The sequence below is a fragment of the Gallus gallus genome, chromosome 1, assembly GCF_016699485.2.
Source record: "Gallus gallus isolate bGalGal1 chromosome 1, bGalGal1.mat.broiler.GRCg7b, whole genome shotgun sequence".
Classification (NCBI taxonomy): Eukaryota; Metazoa; Chordata; class Aves; order Galliformes; family Phasianidae; genus Gallus; species Gallus gallus.
Window position 1 is genome coordinate 154,944,334 of NC_052532.1, and position 21,651 is coordinate 154,965,984.

General features: G+C 39.1%; 1 protein-coding gene across 3 annotated transcripts in view; it reads right to left on the reverse strand.

The window, feature by feature from the left end:
* Positions 1–1,941: 1,941 nt before the first annotated feature.
* The window catches only part of UCHL3 (ubiquitin C-terminal hydrolase L3), a 51,462-nt gene continuing 31,752 nt past the window's right edge, over positions 1,942–21,651 (reverse strand). For all 3 annotated transcript variants that reach the window (XM_046905161.1, NM_204825.2, XM_015275276.4), the window contains 3 exons: positions 6,083–6,158; positions 3,597–3,655; positions 1,942–2,172 (listed from right to left, as the gene is read on the reverse strand). In XM_046905161.1, the coding sequence (XP_046761117.1) occupies positions 2,089–2,172; positions 3,597–3,655; positions 6,083–6,158 (219 nt within the window). In that variant the 3' untranslated portion in view covers positions 1,942–2,088. The remainder of the gene's footprint in view (positions 2,173–3,596; positions 3,656–6,082; positions 6,159–21,651) is intronic.

Here is a 21,651-nt window from a genome sequence, read left to right on the forward strand (position 1 = left end):
TTCTTACAAATAAGCTCCTCCTTAATATTCAAGATGCATAATCCCAGTGAGATCATGAAAAATCCAACCCCAATTTTAGTACTCTAACCCCGATTTTTAAATTCGCTTAATCAGTCCTCATGCTCAATTAAAACCACAGTTTTGAAGTGATTTTCCGTGAAGTAATTGCACAAAAATGTATTCACCACATTACCTAAAAAAAACCAACACTGGAGCACTGAAAAGCATTTGTGTGACCATTTCCCTGAAGTAGATAACTGACGTAGCTTTGAACTGTAATTCCTCCCCTCTTTCCTCTTCACCCCCCCTCCCCTGCAGTAGAAGTAACTCATCTATACTACTTACAGTTTCTTAACTGTAATCCTCTGAGTCGCATTTGTAACATGAAATGTGCTTTATCCAAATTATACTGTGACCACTTCTTAGTGGATTTTGCCATTATGAGCAGGAAGGCAACACAGTTGATCTATTTATTTAATGAGGCCTTTGATTTTTATTTAAAAGCACATTTCAGGGCTTTACTAATGACCACCACAAGAGAAATGCACATATTTAATGGTAGTATGTTTTATTGGGCTGAAGAAAATGCTCCACATGGAAGCTCATTAGTATTGTTCTTCCCTCTCACTTTTCCAGCCAGCTCACTCATAGGAAACAGACTCTTGTTGTTAGTGGCCTCTCCAGGTGAGATTTTTAGACAGACACTCTGACTTTTTCTTTAGAAGAGCAAGAGATGCTCTTAAGTGATAAGACAGACTCCCAAGCCTCTTTTCTGTAAAGCAGGAAAATTGTGTCAGGCTGCTTCTGGCGTAATTCCATTTGTTTCTCCTGCAATGACAGTTAATAGAGAATGAAAGCACCTATGGGACACTGAGAGTTCAGTTTCCTTTGGCAGTGGTCTTGACTGGAAGCAAACCTCAATCATCTCACTGCAAAGCAATAGTAAATATCCAAAATATGCACAATAAACAAAACCTACTTGCACAAAAATCCTCAACCACAAGATTGCTTAGCAAAAATAAAAATAATAAAAAAAAAAAGCAAACAACAACAAAAAGAGTTCTATCATTACTACTTCAAGTGTAGGAATTGGTCAACAGTACCTTAAGATCCAGGGGATGGTAAAAGGGAACGGTATCACACAGCAGTCAGTAGTGCCACCTGACACATTTATAATAGATATTCCTACATGGAATAAAAGTGTATAGCTATCACGTCCGTCTGAAGATTTACAGAATGTGGCCTTGTTCTAAAAAACTTCATTGAAACAGTTATGACTTTTTCTAGCATTTATTTCAGTTAGGTGAGATGCTTCATTTTCTTGTATTCACTTTTGTGTTCCCTCTGCAGTCCTACCATTAGCGACCACATTAATCACTACCTGCTTTTTCTGAGATAAAAATTCATGTTGTTTTTCCACAAATACAGATCGCATACACTGATTTAACTAATAAATTATTAAAAAGCTTTCACATTATTAGGCTTGAAAAGCAAAATTAATGTTCTTCAAAATGTAAATATAAGAATTTTTAAAATGTTATTCCTGAGCACCAGTAAGAAGAAACAGTCCTGGCTTTTTTTTTTTTAATTCCACGTATTTAAAAATAATTCAATGAAAAAAAGTGCCTTTATCTTCTCAGCTACCTGCAAAAGTTCTTCCAATGTTCTTATATCATTTTAATTAAAAGATGCAAGTAGCCTCATATTTCAAGTTTTTGCCCAGTATCCCATATTCCACTCAAAATATTATATGCAAATGGTATGAGCAAGAGTCCCACTCTGAACCAGCTCATCATTGTTAAAATGGAATATCACAGGCACTGATCTCCAAAATTATTAAGGGGGTAGAAGGAGAAAACCCCACCACACAGAAGTCTTGCACAAAATGCACGCGTGTACATAAATACATGAATTTGCTTCAGGAAAAAGCAGCAAGTTATATCAAGGACAAATGCAAAGTTTATTCCACATGTGCTACAATTAATCAACATGTTAGGGAAGTATCAAAACTTGTACTATTAACATATGGCAACAGTTATCTCGTTACAATACATTGCAATAGGTTAGTTAGCCCAAGTGGAAAAGTTTTTAAGCTGCAGACAGTGCGATTGCATTAAATCTTAATTCTTCTGGGTCACGTTCCATGAATTTCTTGCAAACCTCTATTGCATCCTATGGGAAAAAGAATAAATAAATCAACAACAGAACAGCCACACTATAAAATCATACATATTCAAAAAAGCGACTGAAACGCGAAGATAGGCATCACATCAATTATGGTCAAGATGTACTTTTCCATAAAAGATTACTAACTAGTATCACAAACTTACATATACTGCATTTCTGATCTGTGTCACTGCCATTCGGGATTATTTCTAGCATAAGAGAACAAATGTTTTGTGCAGAACCAGAACAGGGATTTTTGTGACTGAGTATTACTTCATGCAACAGATGTGTTGCCTCATTTTCCATATGCACCTCTGAAGTTTGCCTTTATTCTGAAGTGTGCTGCTTTATTCTGTGTTTTTCCTTTGTCTCAAGATGAACAAAAGATGTGTGGGGTAAGTGATTGATTATAATTAATTCCTTTATGTAGCATTAGGGTGCAATATGGAGAACACATGTTATCAGTAAAACAGAAAAAAAAAAAGAAAGAACTCTACTAAACTTCTTCCCTTGCCCAAACAAACACAAACTGTCAAACTGTATACACACTTCACAGATATTAGCAAATATTATTACATTATTAAACTATAAAAGGTTTCTTTTGTTTGTTTGTTTTCCTGGTTTCTTCCTTTTGTAAAGCTAATACTGTAGAAGTCGGATGCACAGACTGCTCAAAGCTTCAACTTCTGATCATTTTGTCAGGATAGCTGTTTATCTCCTCAATTAAATGCATTCCTTTGAGATCAATTACTCAATGAAACAGCTCCTGACACAAGCACCCAAAATTAACTACAGAAGGAGACAACTAGACAATTTTCACATGGTTTGACAGTGATAAGACAAGGGGTAATGGCTTTAAACTAAAACAGGGGAGATTCAGGTTAGATGTTCAGAAGAGACTCATTACTCAGAGGGTGGTGAGGCAGTGGCACAGCTGCCCAGAGAGGCTGTGGGTGCCCCATCCCTGGAGGTGCTCAAGGCCAGGTTGGATGGGGCCCTGGGCAGCCTGAGCTGGTGGGTGGCAGCCCTGCCCATGGCAGGGGTTTTGAACTCGATGATCCCTTCCAACTCAAGCCATTCTGTGATTCTATAACAATGATTATTAGAAAGGAAGAAGGGGCAGCAGTAGGTGTTGGAAAGCAAATCGAGTTCTTTCTACTTTGGCATGTATTAAACTACAGCTAAGTCAAATAAAAGAAAAAGGAGAAATTATATTTTCAATTTAATCACTTCCCTCATATACAATCTGAAATCAGGTACGTGAAAATCTCAGCAGAGAAGAAAAGCCAGTCTGACCTTCTCTTAAGCTCAGCTCTTCTTACGCTTCCCGTTCTCCTATTACGATATTCTTTCAACCAGAATCACAATCCAAGCATAAATATAACAAGACTGGATTTTGTATACCATTTATGAACAATTTCTATTCCTACCTCTAAAAAAGAATCATCGCTGGTTTCCCCGTGGTTTATTGGAAATGGCTTGCGTCCATCTGTGGAAACATAAAACAGCATTGATGAATAAATTTATAAAATTAAAATAGAGAAGTTATGTTTTTTTGCCAATAAAAAAAAAGGAACATTTTCTTGCTCTTCACTTACGAAAATGCTACTTTCTTTTTCTTAAAAGTATCACACAAACTTCGGCAGGCAGCAAGCTACCCCCTAATTTCTCCTCCAATTATTACTGCTTAACAGTCATCATTATGTGCATTCCATTATATTAAAAATACTCGAAGTAACACCTCTAATGCTTTATCTCGAAGTGTGAGGCTATGAATTGCAACTTCTTTACTGCTGGGATAGCACTTCAGCTTTTCAAGTGGAGAAGAATGATTTCAATGACACTGGATTTACCCAGACAGACTGCTGTGTGTCTGTGGTCTTTGACAGCCATCCTCAGGGACCGCATGACATATGAGAACACCAAACTCACTACTTCAAAGAGCATAACTGAAACATTATTCTCATTTAAATTAAACAAATGAACAACTCCAATAACCTAGGCATTAAGTATTCTCACAACATTAAAAAAAATGGTTGCTATAACTACATTTTTTCCCCCATTTGCAATATAACAACACTATAGTTCTCAATATATTTAAAACAATTCTATTCATAGAAATATGTCTGAGGTTACAAATGAAGAGCTAACGCTATGAGAACATTTGTCAGGATATCTTAAGTATTCACTAGACCAAATTCCTTTTTGGTTCTGCCCTCCTTTTTAAAGATTTCCCTTCCTCACAGATTGCACTGAAATCAATAGTACACCCAAATGACATTTTTCTTAACTGAAAATAGACTTTATTTTAATTCACTGTTATACTTAGAATCACGAACACCCTCTTGTTCATATAAAATCCAGAACTGAAGATATAACAATACAGATTCCTCTGAACATGCCAAGGAAACAAACTGAATGCCCAGTACGGTTGCAAGCTAAATTTAATTACATTTTTTACATACAACTTGGCAGAATAACATTTTAATTTCATCTGCCTATAAATAACACGTCTTCTATGGCAAAAACATCAGAAGCATTTAGCATTTGTGTGGTTCCCCAGCATTTTCTGCCTGCCAAAGCCCACATGCTGGCCTCAGTGACTGAAGCCAGTGAATGAATCTAAAAAACTTTCTCCCATTTTCCTACTTAATTATTTTTTGCTTTCTTCTGCGAGTTCAGGGAGGTGTTACTTTAAGAACAAGGGAAATAGTACTAGCATTCTACTACACAGTTGAACTAAACTAAATGCCCATTTGGTGGGTTTGTTCTTGTTTTGTTTTGTTTTCATTGAAGCATAAAATTGAAGTGCCTTTTATCTTACATCGCCCTTATGGAATACAGCAAAATATGACAAAAACAATAGCTAAACAGAGAGAAAGCCCATTCATCACGCTTTGAAATTTAGAGTTAGAACACATTTAGATTACATCCTACAGTAGTTGTTGCCTCACTATTTGATCGGTAGTACACTGACAGACGTCAATAAAACAGAGGTGTGTGCCTACTGTTCATGACTGATCACTGATATGAACCCTGAGATTCACCTTAGGATTAATATGAACATTTCTAATATACTGCTTCTGCCCCAGATTATGACTGTCACCTGCTAGGGGCGTCGCTTAATTACATGTTGATCAAAAAAAAGTAGCAAGCATTCCCACTATAAAACACAGGAAAAAAAATATGTTAAGAAAGAGCAGTGACTTTCAGTTTTACAATTTGTATCTACTTGATAGTTTTCTGAAGTGGCTGCAGCAAAGCCTGGTTGCCCAGCAACATGTTTTAGATTGGAGTCATTAGAGAATATCTGAGCAGAACCTGATGCTAAACAATCCGAAGAGAGAAAAAATAGCCTTAACCAATTCAGAAAACAGAGACTACTGTTTTGAAGTTAACTGTCTACTGACCACTAAATTAAGATAGATTAAAAAAAAAAACCAGCCTATAACGAATGGAGATTATTATCTTCCAGTATTCCATACAATTTCAATTTTAACTGTATCACGCTGTTTAATAATACAGCCAGCACTTGCAAAGTTGCATTTCATTACAGTTCATTTATTAAGCAATTTAGGGACGTAAGTATAACAGTACTTTCAGAAATGCATGTTCACCAATTCTTTCTTGCTTTATGTCTTTGCAAATAATAAAAGGTCAGAGACAGTCTAATGTTGTGTGTCATTTTAACTTAAAAGAAGAGTTGAGGGAAGAAGAATCCAAAAAAAAAAAAGCAGGGGGAAAACAGCTGCAGTCATCAGAGAGAAACTCTCCCTGCCACCCCCAAGCACTACAATGCAGAAGAACCAAAGCCCTCCATTAAATGAAATAATCTCATCTCAAACCGATAGTCAACAAGATTACTACTTGTATTAGTTTTTAAACAAAAGCAGAGCAGATAAAAAAATGTTCTTACCCAATTCATAGAGATGACCACCTACGTTAACTAATGCAATAAAGTGAAGATCTACTTTTTCATCTATACTTGGTGCCTGCAAAACAAACAAAAATCATATTGCATTCACTACAACTCATCCCAACATGATGAACGAGAATGTATCATAATATGCAAAACACCTGCCCGCGACATGGCAAGTGAAAAGCACGTTCTGGGTTTGGGCAGAATGGAAGATATCACACTGCAAAACATTATGAAGTATAAGGAAGCTTCCTGCAAATGTATGTATTAGTAAGAATCATCTCAATTAAGTAAGTAGAAGCATTTTCAATTATAGTTTTATATAAAAGCTTTATTTTGCCATTACTGAGTTAGAAGTAGTGTCAACTCGAATACTACAGCACTAAAAACAGATATTCATATAAATAGCAACTCCTTCAGTAACGCACCTCTCATCACAAAGCAATATAAGACTGAATTCTGAATCTACAGTATTTTAAAAGTTATTCCCTTGGTCAAAGTGAATACAAGTCACTTGTAGGACAGTTAACCTGTTCTTTTCTCGCAGGCAGCAGAACGAGTTGAAACTCCCAGGGTACTGTTCACACATCTCTTATGCAGAAAGGATGAAAAACTGAGAGGTGTACAGAGCTGCGTTTGACTCAGAGACGTAGGGAATTTCAAAGCAGCATCATCGCTACATATTGAGAATGGACTGAAGTGCACTGCCAGCACCAAGTGACACGAAAAAAACATGGTAAGTTGGTAAAGATCTATTCAGCCCAGTGTTGCCAACTGCAGAACACAAAAAGATTTTTCAGAAGAAAACAGGGCATGCTCTACTGTGGCAGCACATTTCCCAGTGTCAGGTTTGCTAAGAAGTGCTTTTGGAACTTCTGAGCCATAAGCTGCACCACCACTGTTATGTTCAATAGCAGCAAATGGTCTTTTTCCCTCATGAATTTGTCCAGTCTGCTATTGAGCTCTGATTCACAATTAAAAAGATACTGTTTGAAGGAATGGATAAAAGCACTTCAGTTACTTTTAAAGAAACTATCAAGAATGTGACTTGTATTTCATACATTTTCTCCTCCATCTTTACTCTGAAACCTCTGTGAATTTCATAAAGAATGTTAAAACCCTAAATCTGACAGAAACAGATTACCGTGTTAAATGAGTTATGGAGAATCTTATGCTTACATCACATTTTTAAGACTGTGTTAAAACTTTCATTCTTCTTTATGGTCATGAAGAAAGACTTGAAAAGATGATCCAAGTTGATAAACGTGGCAAATAATCAAAACAACAGAGCAAAGGACAAGAAGGCACCATAAGTCTTTCAAGAGAACAAGAATGCCAAAGAAGACAGCATTACAGAGGAACTGTCAACAGCTTATAGAAATTCCATGTAGAAAGTTCAAAAAGGACAAAAAAAAGGGGGGGGGAACCCACCCACATACAACCTCCTCCCATCCTCACTGATGTTATCTATCCTCCATCACCAGTTAATGTAGGAAAGATAAAAATTTCACCACTGTTTCAGAGGGCACAAAATGTAGAAAGAGCATTCCTGCAGCTGAAAGAGACAAGAGCATTTTATACCAGAACTACCAGGAATCAGTTTTCCTCATTGCATATGTGAACTGCCTCGAGAATTTTCTTTTAATGAAGACTAAACAGTGCCAGGACTTAGAAAAACAAACAGTCCCAGAGTCTGCCTACCTCAGCTCTAAACTTCCCACAGGTTTAAGTGATTTCCTGAAAACAGCACAGGACAGCAGCTGACAATCAATGGCATTAACAACAAGGTGCCATAGATTAACTCTTTAGAGGTATCTAAACCATGGTGCTACAAAAGACTGAAGGCAGGTAGAGCCACCTAATCCCTGTGCAGGAGTATGACTTCACAGCTTTTGACTTATCAATTAAAGCTACCAACTGTAAAATCCAGGATTAAGGAATTTCAAGGTGAGAGGAAATACTGCCATCAGTTAGTCTCACTTTATGAGACTCACTTTTCAGCTTAGCACTGAAAAGCTTGCAGTAAAACTACCTTGGCTCAAATGGGCATTAGCTAGAAGAGTTCAAAGTATCACTATTCTATTTTGAGATTTGCAACATTTGGTTTTGATCAAATTTAGAACAAAATACAGTTGTCCCTTTGACTATTTTGAGGCTTGTGTTCTTTACCAGTTTATAGTAAGGATTTTAATAGAGAGAAACATGTGACATACATATAAACTTAACTTAGAATGTTAAGTCTATGTACAGCTAGATTGATAAGGAAGCCATCAAAAATGCATAATTAACTTTTCTTAGAATTTATTTGAAGACAGCTGTAGAACACTCCTAGGACTTGGTATATGCCTAATCTAAACATCATGCTTCCATTAAACTCTATTGTCATAGCACTTTGGAAATGTGCTTTTACATTTTAAATTCCCAGGTGCTACAGAAGAAATGAGCAGCCTCATGGAAAAGACAAAAGTGCCATGGCTGTTACTACAGTTTCTACAACCTGCTTTAATGGAGAGAGCTTCCTTCCCTCGTGATTTCTCTTCATTTAATCCAGATACTAATAAATCTATTATAAAAGGGATCTATTTCTTCAAAAATTACTATTTTAATCATTTCTGACAGACAGTTATTTGTATAATCATAAGCACAGAACAATGGTGTCTGAAGAGTCAAGACAACCTAAAACTGTCTGTGTTGCTTATGATTTAGGTGAATGAGTACCTGGATTAAAATTTCCCAATATGACTGATTTGATTCAGAATTCCTCCCATCTCTCCTGGAGAGGGGGGGGGGGGGGGGGGGGGGGAGGAAAAAAAGAACTGTTTTACACATGTGTGCATTCACACATGTGCATGCACACGCACACACAGAAAGACAACTTCTCAGGGCAATTTCAACTTCATTGGGAAGCTCCCCAGTTCTAACACTTGAACCAGATGATTTTAAATTTCAAAGCTAGAGAAAGCAGAGGGAACTTCAGCTTCAGTGCCGTGTCTATTGTGGTTTCTACAGAAAGCTATACCTCTGGCCAAGTTTTCAGCTTTTAATAAAGTCTGTGTGAATGCTCAGAAGAAGAGAACATAGCTCTAAAAATTCAGTTTGCATGCTCATCACTAGGTCATAATATAATAGCAATTACAAAGGATTTTCTCTTGTTTACTCTTCTCAAAGACTACTAATATCAATATCACTTAAGTGCTCAGAGCACCTGTTCCTTTGGTTTTTCACACAGAAGCCCACTCAATGTCTAGGAGACAGCAGATTTGCATTATCACATTGAAGAAGAAAAAATACAAGTCTAAACAAGATCAGTGTCTAGCTAGGATTCAAAACTGACTTCTCAGACCCAAGATTCATTTGCCAAGTCTTCTGAACAGCTGTAGCACTCAGTGAATAAAAAAAAAATTACACTTATTTCCCATCCAGAAAAGATAGAGGACAGATATCCGTATCTTGGGTAGCTTACAGAAACGTATATTATGATTGCAGCTTTAGGATAAGGAATAGGTTGTGATGTCCACTGTCCCATATAACCACTTTTCCAATCTACTTCTTTGAAAAAAAAAAAAAAGTCTGAAAAATAATGAGCTGAAGATTTGAATAGAAAAAAAAACATAAAAGGTTTAGCACTTAAAAGTGATGGTTCTAAGTAGACAACGATCACAATTTGATCTCAGTGTGTTGAGGTAACTCTTCATAATAATATAACAATATAGTGTGACTTCATGGATACACAGTCTCTCATACTTCATCATTTTTAGCACAGATGCTCAGTAGGCAACTTTGCAATCATTTTGTACTCCTCATTCTCAACATACAATGTATACTATAGCAGCCATTTTCTCTTCTACCTTCTAACCTCTCTCATTCTCTATATAATAAACAGCCTTTTCACTACTAAAAGTCTTCCAGTGCCCACAGAGGGGACAGCCAGGGTTTTGGAAATCTCCCTTCCAGCCCTTACAATTCTGTGATTCTGTGATTAAATAACCAATTCCTGATCTCTCACAAGATTTAACTGCCATCTCTACTAGCCTGAACATTTCAATTCAACAGTAAAATCAACTTCTCAGACCAGACAGAAATTGTTTACACTTCTCAGGCACTACTTCATATAATCAAAATAATACCTCTATTTTTCACTTGCAGATTTCCAATCAGTGATTTCTAAAATAGCACTTCTTACAAGTAAGAAATGTACAAGTGTACAAGTGTCCTACTGTGTCAACCATATCCCTTCCTAGCTTCCATAGCACTAAGAAACTCTTTGAGTTCACCTTTCACCATTACGTTCTCATGGCTCATACATTGCTCACAAACAACATTCTTCATTCTTCTTGTTGCACAAACCTTTAGAAACTCAGTGGTACACTCCTAAGTCAACAAAGCCCCACCATATCAGCTTGTCTAATAACACTTCTTTTATCTGCATTTCTGGGGCAAACACACCACTGGGTGGGGAAAAAAAAAGAAACAAAAAATTCTGTCTTGCTCTTATGAACATAGTGAGAAACTCCTCACCTCATTCCGCTTAAAACTTATAAAAGACCACAATATAAAGACAGATTCAATGTTACATGACACATTCTTCCAATGGAATCTTGTATTATTGTTACTTCTGCTTTCCACTTAAGAAAATGGAGCAAGGCAAGAGGCCTCACAAACCAATTTAGTAGGATGCTTTGTGTTACAGGTAGCGATCAGAAAAACAAACACAGAAAAAACCAAAAAGCAAACAAAAACCCAACACAATAACACCGACAAAACCCTCTCCTTGCGTGCAGTCACGAAAATGACACTGAAAGTTTATCAAGTTCTGAAAGAAGAGAGGTAAAAACTGATAAGGAAAGTAATTTTGCAGAATCTTGAGGAACAAAGTTTCAAATATATCAAACTGATATATTATGCTAAAAGTAATAATAAGTCTATGAGAAGAAAAACTGTTAGGAGTTTCTATGTACAATTTCACTCACAATAAATTATGAGAGGACAAAGAAAAACCTATTCGAAGTGATGTTTGCGCAAAAGAACACCAGCACGGTTTAGATTCAGTAAGCTTTGAAGGGGAAAAGGTTATGCATTTGAAACTGAGTAGATTAGGCATCTGTAATTTCCATTTTGAGGCACAGAGCACACCTACACTACCTTTAGGCAAATTTACTGTGTGTGCGTGTGACAGGCATTTGAATCCTTGTTAAAAGACTGCAATTAAAACAATGACCATTGGAATAATGATCACGAGTTTCAGAAAGATTCTTTCTGATTCATTCTCACAAAACAGTCACATCTCTGTTCATGATCAATGTATCACATTTGAGATGCTGCAGAGCTTCAAAACCAAACACGCACAGCTTACCGCAGATCAAGATCCACTGTCCAGATAAAAGACAGGTGCAGAGCAACTGTCTCAAGAATGAGTAAGCAGTTCCTTTGCTAAACATTGTCTAATGTGTTTTTCTGGCACGCTGTCCCTCTAAAGCTTATGAATTTTATGTCTCAGGCTGTGGCTTGAACATGCAAGTGGCAGGTTTGCTGCAGGACAGCAGCGACTGATTTTGAACAGGAGGATGACAAGCAAGAAGGTGAAATTCAGAGATGGGCTCTATCAGTGACCAGAAGATCTGGATATAGAATGCTTACACAAACAGAAATCTGCCTGTAAATATGTAAGTGAGAGGAATTATTCAACAGGATACAGTTCTCAAGAGGTATTTCTTATATTTTTAAGAAATAAGAACTTTAGTCTGACACAGAAATCAAAGGTTGAGCACTCGGGGAGAAAAAAAGAACAGCTCATATTTTCTCATTTGAGAAGCGTAAGAAAAGAGAATATGGAGAGATTAGTGTGATGGATAAAAAGGGAGCAAAATGATCCCAAGGCAAGCAGAGGCACTAATCTTCAAGAAGGGATGGACTGGAAGAGCAAGAGGTCATCACAGTGGTGGAGAAAAATCCAATATGAATACTGAAGAATGTTGTCACCTATAGATTAAAAATTCACCACGTTCACAGCAAATTTATCAGGTTTGCACAGAACATTTCAGGACAGTGTTTTCAATATTCTTTTCTATTATATGTTCTTCAGTCATCTGGAGACCTTATCTAAAACATCAAAGAAATATTACAACTATGGAAAGTGGTTTTATTTAAAAAGCAGAAAGACATTCTCCTACCATTGACTTTCACTCCTAATTTTGAAACAATTATCTTCTGTCAGTGGTTAGGACTAGAAATCTACTTAAAACTTTACTTTAAAAACAGTATACAGGATGTCCCCACCACCCCTTAAGTCATTTTTAATAAAAACAATTCAATCATTTTCTTATAAGCTCTACTAATGCCCAGAATGCTGCCTGCTTTTTGCAAATTATGCTAATTTATATATGGTTCATACCTTTCCAAAGATAGGTTGTACAGAAGTGTAAAGACAAGAAGAACCTTTCGGTTACCAACACATACCACACTGTATATTACATTCAGTGATAAATTTTTGCATGTAGGACTTAGAATTTTAATCTGCCAAATGGAGAGTCAAGGATCTAAGTGGAGCTAATGGGTAGTATTTTAATGCTATCTTAGTGGCTTCTGTTTTGCCAGATACAGTTCTTTTGAAGGGCACCTTTTTGAATGAAATTACAGTTTGTAAGTTATCAGAACAAATGCTCACTGCTAATGGACGAGGAGTTACTTTCAGAAATCTGAAGTAAACTAAGAGGACAGTAGTTGACAGTGGTTTTCTAGCATAATCACAATATGCTGTAACTTCCATCTTTGGTTACATCATGGTTAATTTAGCATCGAAATGAACTGTGGCCATAGCACAGTATAGAAATACTGTCTATTTTGTGCATGCAATTTTTTTCTACATTTCGAAGATATATTTGTGCCCTGTGAGTGAAGAAGAGAAAACAACAATGGAGTAACGGAAAAAAAAAAAAGGGGGAAAAGAAAAATGCTTTAGCACATTCGATGACAAGTTTTTATTTATTAGAATATCTTCACCGTCAACTAGAGGGTCTGCCTAGAAACTGGATAAAGAAACAGATGTCAAATGAGAAAGTATGTGAGCCCTTTGGAATTACAAGAAACACTTCATCATTTTGAAACACCCAAAGACCATTAAGCAAGACTTAGAATAAAAGAAAAGGAGACTAGGTTTAGGATATGAGAACATAAGGCAGATCTCAAACACAGAAGAAATAATGTCATTCAATAAGAAATGAGAAGCCCCTTGGTTTAGCAAATCCAAATGAAAGACCATGAAGATGAGGTAAAAAGAAGAGGCTGGATTTGGAGCCTGTGGACAACAACAACAACAACAACAACAAAAAGAAAGCCACTTCATGAAGGGCAAGCTTCATCTACGCTTTGAAAATGATTTGGCACATGTCCTGAATAAAAAATACTTGGACAGCAAAGCATGGAGTGATGTACTCTTGCTGTCCAACATGGGGGAAAGAAAAAAAATAAGGAAGAACAAAATCCTAAGGATGGCTGAGAAAGAATCCCAACAGAAATTATAATATGATGCCTCGAAGACTGAAGTATCTGGCAGAATGCCATTTGTGTCAGAGTAAGAAAAGACTGAAGATGGACTACACTTACAACAGAATGAAGCCCAACAGATGGAAGGCGTATCAAGGGCCGCCAACGACGAAGACGGATTGACGGACTGGTAGCTTTTGCAGGACCTACATGATTACGTTTAGCCCAGGAGAGGGATGCAGACTGACACAATTGCGAAGCCTTCGTTCTGCTGTGGCTAACCTGAGGCTGCGATGAGGATGGTGGTGAAGACAGCGAGGACGATGACGACTACATAAACATTAGAAAAGAACATACTTAGCTCACTTAAACTTGAAGTAACACACCTAAAAAGGCAACCGCAAAGATGTCCGCTATTTATTATACTACTCTTTAACTGAACAATTCTACATAGATAATAATCAAGACTATGTTGCATTTGAATGAGATGACAAAAGAACATTGAAACTAAGCAAGGACTTGGTTCAAAACTGAGGTTTATCACCTAATAAGATAGAGGTTATTCACACCCAGTGAACTTTGCAATAAGAACATAAGTTAACTGACCCATTCGAAAGACAGACTGTTGGAAAGCAAGGAGAGAAGGGATCACAGTAACTTATCATGGAAGGAATAGCTGAGAGCAGCAAGAGTTATCAATCTTTTCTACAGTTATAAAAAATGAAACAATTCTTTGGTAATTTGGAAAAGCTATGCTGTGCTACTCAGAGATTTAAATGATCTGTGTAACTCGTGTGGATAGAGCCCAGAGTTTCTTTACTGTTCCATGTCTAACATAAAAGGAAAGCAAAGAAAAAGGGAATCTTACCGTGGTGAGGTATGCAACTTCCTAAGTTTTTCACCTATTCTTCTAAAATAGCAGGCCAGTGGCAGTATTGCCATTAACACTCAGGATCCCTTTAGTATCCGTGGAAGCAGTAGGACTATGTTAAACCATTCAAATTGTTACTATTAGAAGAAAGACCACAGAAGTATTAAAAAATGACTCTCAGCTGCAACTGACAAAGTTACAGAAATTATATTAAGATCAGAAAGGACCATTGTGATGATTTAGTTTCTATCTTCTGTCCCACACAGGCCACAGAACCAATAAAGTTTTGTTTGGATTAGAACACATTCACCGAACAAATTCATACATTCAAACTTAACAATTTATTGACTACCAAAATAAATCTGAGACAGTCAAAATTTCAAACAATCAGGTCTACACAGCTACAGAAAAAGTAATGTTTTCATATGGTTTAGTAAATACATGAGTCTTAAATGATAACGGCTTCTTTTCTACTCCTGCTCAATGATGCTATGAATATGGAACAGTGGATTACATTAGTCCTTCTGGCTGTGATGTCAAATCAGGCACTCACATCTAGCTGATGATAAACCTCTAGCTTATCACTCATCATTGCTTCATCCTCTCTGCTCATAAAAAAATCCTCTATGTCATCTTCAGTCTGTCAAAGAATCCCTCACTTTCTCTCTGGAAATAAACTTCTCTTTAGTGATAATTACAGAGATTTATACGGCCTCAGAAAAATACTTTCAAGCTAATCTGGAAGGCAACATAGACTACCCTGTGATGTCCTGTGCTCACCATTAACTTAGTACCTTTTGATCTTCATACTGTCAGAAGATTTTAACTTGTATTTTTATGTTGCCTTCCATATCACTGGTAGAAATTGTTTAGTACTGTGGGTCTTATAAGCAATCCCTGCAGAGCCCCACAAGAAAATCTACTTGCTAATGAAATACCCCACTCAGTTGGTCTGAGATAACAGCTGCTCACAAATGCACTGAAGTTGCAGACTGGCCACTGCCATTCTCTACAGTATGTCCCACATTATGTACTCAGCAAAAGAACATTAGTAGACTTTAGAAACTGAGCAGTAGGTAGGGTTCTCCGAAAAACTGATCTTCACTTTGTTTAATCAAAGCATAAGCACTAGTCAAAACCATTTACTTATTTGCAGCATTTTTACTGCAGAGACTAGTTTCAGAGCAGGTAAAACTGGACCGGGCAAGGGATCTGGAGTGAAAAAGGCCAAGAAAAATCTCTTTTTAAGGCTTCTTCTAAGCCAGCAACAGTGCTGTGCTTGTACTGGGGGGCTGGCAGCTCGTGGGCAGGCTGCTGAGCAAGCAGGGGTGGAGCTGGCACATTAGCAGCACAGTCTGAACACCCTACAAACGTGTCATCACCTGCCCTTGGCACCTGGCGATAAGCTTTAAATAGTCTCCGGGAGCACGGCAGGGGAGTAACTGTGGTTGCTGCCCACTGAGAATGGGGAGGTTGAGTGAGTGAGCACAGCCCACACTGCCCATATGGTGCTGCAGCTGTTGGAGTGGGTCAAGTGGTAAGGAGTGTAAGTGTTGTCCCTCCTTACTCAAAAGACGGACTTTCCTCCTAGTAGTCTTTGAGACTGCAGGCCTAAACATGGTCTCCACCAGACAGCAGGCTTATTCCAAGAAGACCGTGATCACCCAGATGGAGGGTCTGCCCAAATGTAGCTGTTCAGGTCTCCAGCTGCAAGGAGTGCCTGAGCCTGCTGCTGCCCCGGGGAGAGTGGCAGGGATTCCACCTGTATGAGGTGTGAGCAGGTGGATGAGCTGCTAAGCCTGGTGGTGGAGCTCAAGGAGGAGGTGCAAAGACTAAGGACCATCAGGGCGTGTGAGCAGGAGACTGACTGGTGGAGTGACTCACTGGTGTGCCAGAAGAAAGGGTGCCAGGGAGATACCCCCAGAAAAGCGGTTGACCCCCTGCCCTGTCACAGTCGGACATGATGAGGAGGGTTGGAAGAGAGTCCCGACTCAGCATCACAAGAGCCCCCCTGCCTGCCTACCCTGCTTCCCAGCTCCCACTAAGCAACAGGTTTCAGATGCTGGAAATGGAAAAATGGAGGGGGAGGTGAGTGGGGAGGCGATGGAGAATCTGCCTAGGAGAGAGCCTAAGGCAAGGTGGTCACCCCAAAGCCTTGAGACTACCTCTGTCACGAAAGAAAGAAGGGTGGTCATGGTGGGTGACTCCCTTCTCAGAGAAACTGAAGGCCCCATATGCAGACCAGACCCGGGCCATCGGGAAGTGTGCTGCCTTCCTGGGGCCCGGGTCAGGGACATAAGTAGAAAATTCCCAGAGCTGGTTAGGTCCACTGATTATTTTCCATTACTTATAGTTCAGGTGGGCAGTGATAAAATTGCCCAGAGAAGCCTACGAACTATGAAAAGAGATTTCAGGGGTTTAGGGCATTTCATTCAAGGTGTGGGAGCTCAAGTGATCTTTTGTCCTATACCTTCTGGGGCAGTAAGGGTGGACTTTGACCTGTTCAGGACGTTTGTAGCATGGGGTCCCCTGGGAGTCACTCCATAAGGGTAAACGGGTCCAGGAACCCTGGACGCTCCTCAAGATGGAAATCTTAAAGGCACAAGAACAGGCTGTCCCTGAATGCCGTAAGGCGAGCCATAAGGGAAGAAGACCGGTGTGGATGAACCGGGAATTATCGTTGAGACTCCTGAAGAAAAAGAGAGTCTATGCCCTCTGGAAGAAGGGACAGGCGACATGGGGAGATTACAAGGAAGTTGCTAAGGTATGCAGGGAGGAAGTTAGGAAGGCAAAAGCTCAAACACAACTCAGATTGGCCACTGCAATAAAAGAGAATAAGAAATCCTTTTAAAACATATCAATGGTAAGAGAAGAACCAAGGAGAATTTCCATCCTTTACTTGATGCAGCGGGATATGTGACCACTGAGGATAAGGGAAAGGCTGAGGTCCTCAACGCCTTCTTTACATCTGCCTTTCATAGGCAGATCAGTTATCCTCAGGGCTCTTTACACCCTTATCTGGAAGTCTGGGATGCTATGCAGGATACACCCCCAGTGATTCAGGTGGAGACAGAGAGCTCCTCCTCCATCTGGACTGTCAGAAGTCCATGGGACCAGATGGGCTCCACCCTTGGGTGCTGAGGGAGCTAGCAGGGGTGATTGCTGAGCCACTCTCTGCCATCTACCAGCGTTACTGGTTATCCTGAGAGGTCCCAGAGGACTGGAGGCTTGCCGATGTGACTCCCATCTACAAGAAGGGCCGTAAGACGGATCTGGAGAACTATAGGCTTGTCAGCCTGACCTCGGTACCAGGGAAAGTTATGGAGCAAATCACCTTGGGTGAGATCAGACAGCAGGTGCATGGCACCGAGGGATCAGGCCCAGTCTGCATGGGTTCATGAAAGGCAGGTCGTGCTTGACCAACCTCATCTTCTCTGACAACTGGTTTACCAGACTGGTACATGAAAGAAAGGCTGTTGATGTAGTCTACCTAGATTTCAGCAAAGCCTTTGACACAGTCTCTCACAGTATTCTCCTGGGGAAACTGGCTGCCCGTGGCCTGGACAGGTATACCCTCCGGTGTGTAAAGAACTGGCTAGAGGGCCGTGCCCAGCGAGTAGTGGTTAATGGAGTTAAGTCCAGCTGGAGACCCACTACACTGATGTCCCCCAGGGGTCAGTACTGTGGCCCATCTTGTTTAATATCTTTACTGATGACCTACATGAGGAGATTGAGTGTACCCTCAGTAAGTTTGCAGATGACACCAAGTAGGGAGGTAGTGTGGATCTGCTTGAGGGAAGGGAGGCCCTTCAGAGGAATTTAGATAAGCTGGATCTCTGGACTGAGGTGAATGGGATGATGTTCAACAAGACCAAGTGCTGGGTCCTGCACTTTGGCCACAATAACCCCGTACAGCACTACAGGCTTGGGGATGAGTGGCTGGATGACTGTGAAGAGGAAAGGGACCTGGGGGTGTTGGTTCATGCTTGGTTGAACACGAGCCAACCGTGTGCCCAGGTGGCCAAGAGGGCCAATGCCATCCTGGCCTGCATTAGAAATAGCGTGGCCAGCAGGAGCAGGGAGGTAATCATCCCCCTGTACTCAGCAATGGTGAGGTCATGCCTCAAGTACTGTGTTCAGTTTTGGGCCCCTCACTACAGGAAAGACATCGAGGCCCTGGAACATGTCCAGAAAAGGGCAACAAAACTGGCGAGGGGTCGGGAGCACAAGTCTTATGGGGAGCAGCTGAGGGAGCTGGGATTGTTTAGTCTGGAGAAGAGGAGGCCCCGGGGAGACCTCACTGCACTCTACAACTTCCTGCAGGGAGGCTGTGATGAGGAGGGGTTTGGCCTCTTCTCCCAGGCAACAAACAGGACCCGAGGAAATGGCCGCAAGTTGTACCAGAGGAGATTTAGATTGGACATAAGGAAAATCTTTTTCTCTCAGAGAGTGGTCAGGCACTGGAATGGCCTGCCCAGGGAGGTGGTGGAGTTGCTGTCCCTGGCAGTGTTCAAGAGGTGCCTGGATGAGGAGCTACGAGATATGGTTTAGTGGCTTATGGTAGCAAGGGTAATGGGAGGATGGTTAGACTAGACGATCTTGTAGGTCCTTTCCAACCTTGTGATTCTATGATGCATTTCACCTTCTCCCCTGTTCAATTTTTTTTTTTTTTTCCTATCAAGACTGAGACTATGAATTGCTTCCCTCTATTTCCATATCGCTGATCTCAGAACACAAGGACAGGCATAAGAATTCTTCACGAAGAACAAGCACCAAGTACAGCAGGAATTTTAGGGCTCAGAGATAAGCATGAAGCATTAACAAGTCTCATAGCCTGTGCCCAGAATCAAGTCCTCCAAATTTCTTTTTCCCCCCAATTCTCATTTTCAGGCATTCTGAATCTCAGCAGCTCTGCAGGAAGCATGAAGTCTCCAACCCAAACTATAACTATATGAAGAAAGAAGAATTTAGCTTTGACAACACTTTTAAGAGTCAGAGAAACTTACAGATGAAGTGCAACAGCCATTAGACACTTGTACTATGTCTTTTGGAGGTTTTGGGTTTTTTTTTTGTCCTAAAATTCCTTACATGAAATGACTTAAAAAGAGACTTTTAATATTTAGATAACATAACACGTGGTTTTAGAACAATTTAAGGTCACCTTGCCTAAGAAAATTTCAGAAGATGACTAATAAGACCTCCAAACTGCAGCTCCAAGACAACCCCACAGTTGACAGACTCCCAACTTACAGAGGGTCCCAAAAGATTAAAACACACAGCATGACAGCAATTTAAAGAGTGAACACTAAGCAGAAGTTCCTGATAAAAGACAACATGCATCAGATTATGTTTTACTATCTGGTAAGCTTCTGCTATCAGAACAGACAAGGTTGTCAGTCTTCATGGAAACTGCAGTATAACAACCGCATACTTGGAAGCAGTGAAAGAAATAAAATTGAAGAACTGTTGAGAGAAGGAATTTACCCTGGCTTTGATGCATCCCACTGATGCTGATTTTTCTTTTTCTATGAAAAAATTTTAGTAGTCTTAGTTTAATTGCTTAGAAATTATTAGTAACAGTTTGAACACCATCAAATCTTTATATTTAATAGCTGAGAGATGACCAAAATTATGAAGTATGTTTTTAATAGAGTTTTTGATCTTGTCAACACGTTTACTATAATTCCACGCTTCTATCATTGTTAATGATAATGTTTAATTTTTCTTTGTTAGTTAATAATGTTAAAATAATGGGAACATATTAAAAACACCCCTTGCCTAAACAGACCCAAAAAGAGTTGAGGTACTTAAAAAACAGCATATATGTAATACAAATTACATAAAATATAATTTACATTATAATATAAGGCAACTATTACCAATGGCTTTTCATCTCCAGGTGAGTATTCTTCCTCATTTTAACATTCCATTCATGGAACCTTTTTAACTTTTATTTACTGTACTGGTTAATACCATAGCCTTGTGACATCAATCAGACAAAGAGAAACTCTCTCTGCACTTAAAATGTACTTCTGCATTGCAAGACTGAAATTTCAACAGAGAGCAAATAGGAATTTTGCCAAAGCAAAGTTAATACTGGATTCTATCTAATTAACAAGACTGTAATGGCCATAAAATTCCATTCACTGCTTTAATAATAAGCATAAATTAAGCTGTTGTCAGCTGAGGTTGTTTGGAACTGAATATTAAAAATACATATATTACAACAGAACCACATGTCAGTATTAGTATGAAATTAATGCTAAATATACATCATCAAATAAAGGACACAAAGCAGTATATGTCACATTTAATTTAAAATGTGGAAAACAAATCAGAACCTTGAACATTCTATTCAGACAAGACTCATTAACAGCTAGCAAACTGCAGAGAAAAGAAACTAACTTTACAAGATGAAAAAAAAATCACAGGAGCATGCTTTAGTGCTGAAAACTATAACATTTCAGATATTTCAAGTGGTAAAAGGAAAAGCCTGAAATAGAATTCAACGTTATCGTCAGATAAACCAGTAAGCACATTAAGTTAATAGTCCATAATGCAAAAATACATTACTAAGAAATTAAAAGTTTTCATGGAATAGGTCCAAGAAGAAGGTCCAGGAAATCGATTTCTGCCCCACTCCAAAACTTATTTCTATGTATAGCTGATAATAGAGCCCAGAGCCATTTAAACCAAAGATCTCAAGGAAACACACACTGAAAAGTTTCCACAGGCCCCAAGAACTGTGCAAGTTTGAAAGCGCACGTTTAATAATGCTGAGTAGCTCAGGTCTCAGCTCATGCCCAAATCTATCAGGCTTTAGAAAGATAGCATCTGTCTGTTCAGTCCAGACAAGCATCTCAGTTCATGTATAACACACTGAAGACCTGACAGGACTGAGCAGTGTTTGCCATTGCAATCATTTCTTTCCAAGTAGAAATATTTATTACTGATGAATTTCCTAATGGTTACAAATATTTGTCCATCCAGAAGTTCAAGTTCAGGGCACTCCTTTAGTGGGAAGCCTATGCACCTTCCTCTCTCAGCCTCTAAGGAGGGATCCTTGTCTGTCAACTGACAAACTATGCTGGGACCAGGGCTTTCTTCTTTCCTCCATTTTGAGGTACCACCACCGTGTGGAAACAAATGCTAGTTGAGCTGGGACAAATCAAAGGAGATTTGACTGCATATCATCATCACTGGAAACTTTGGA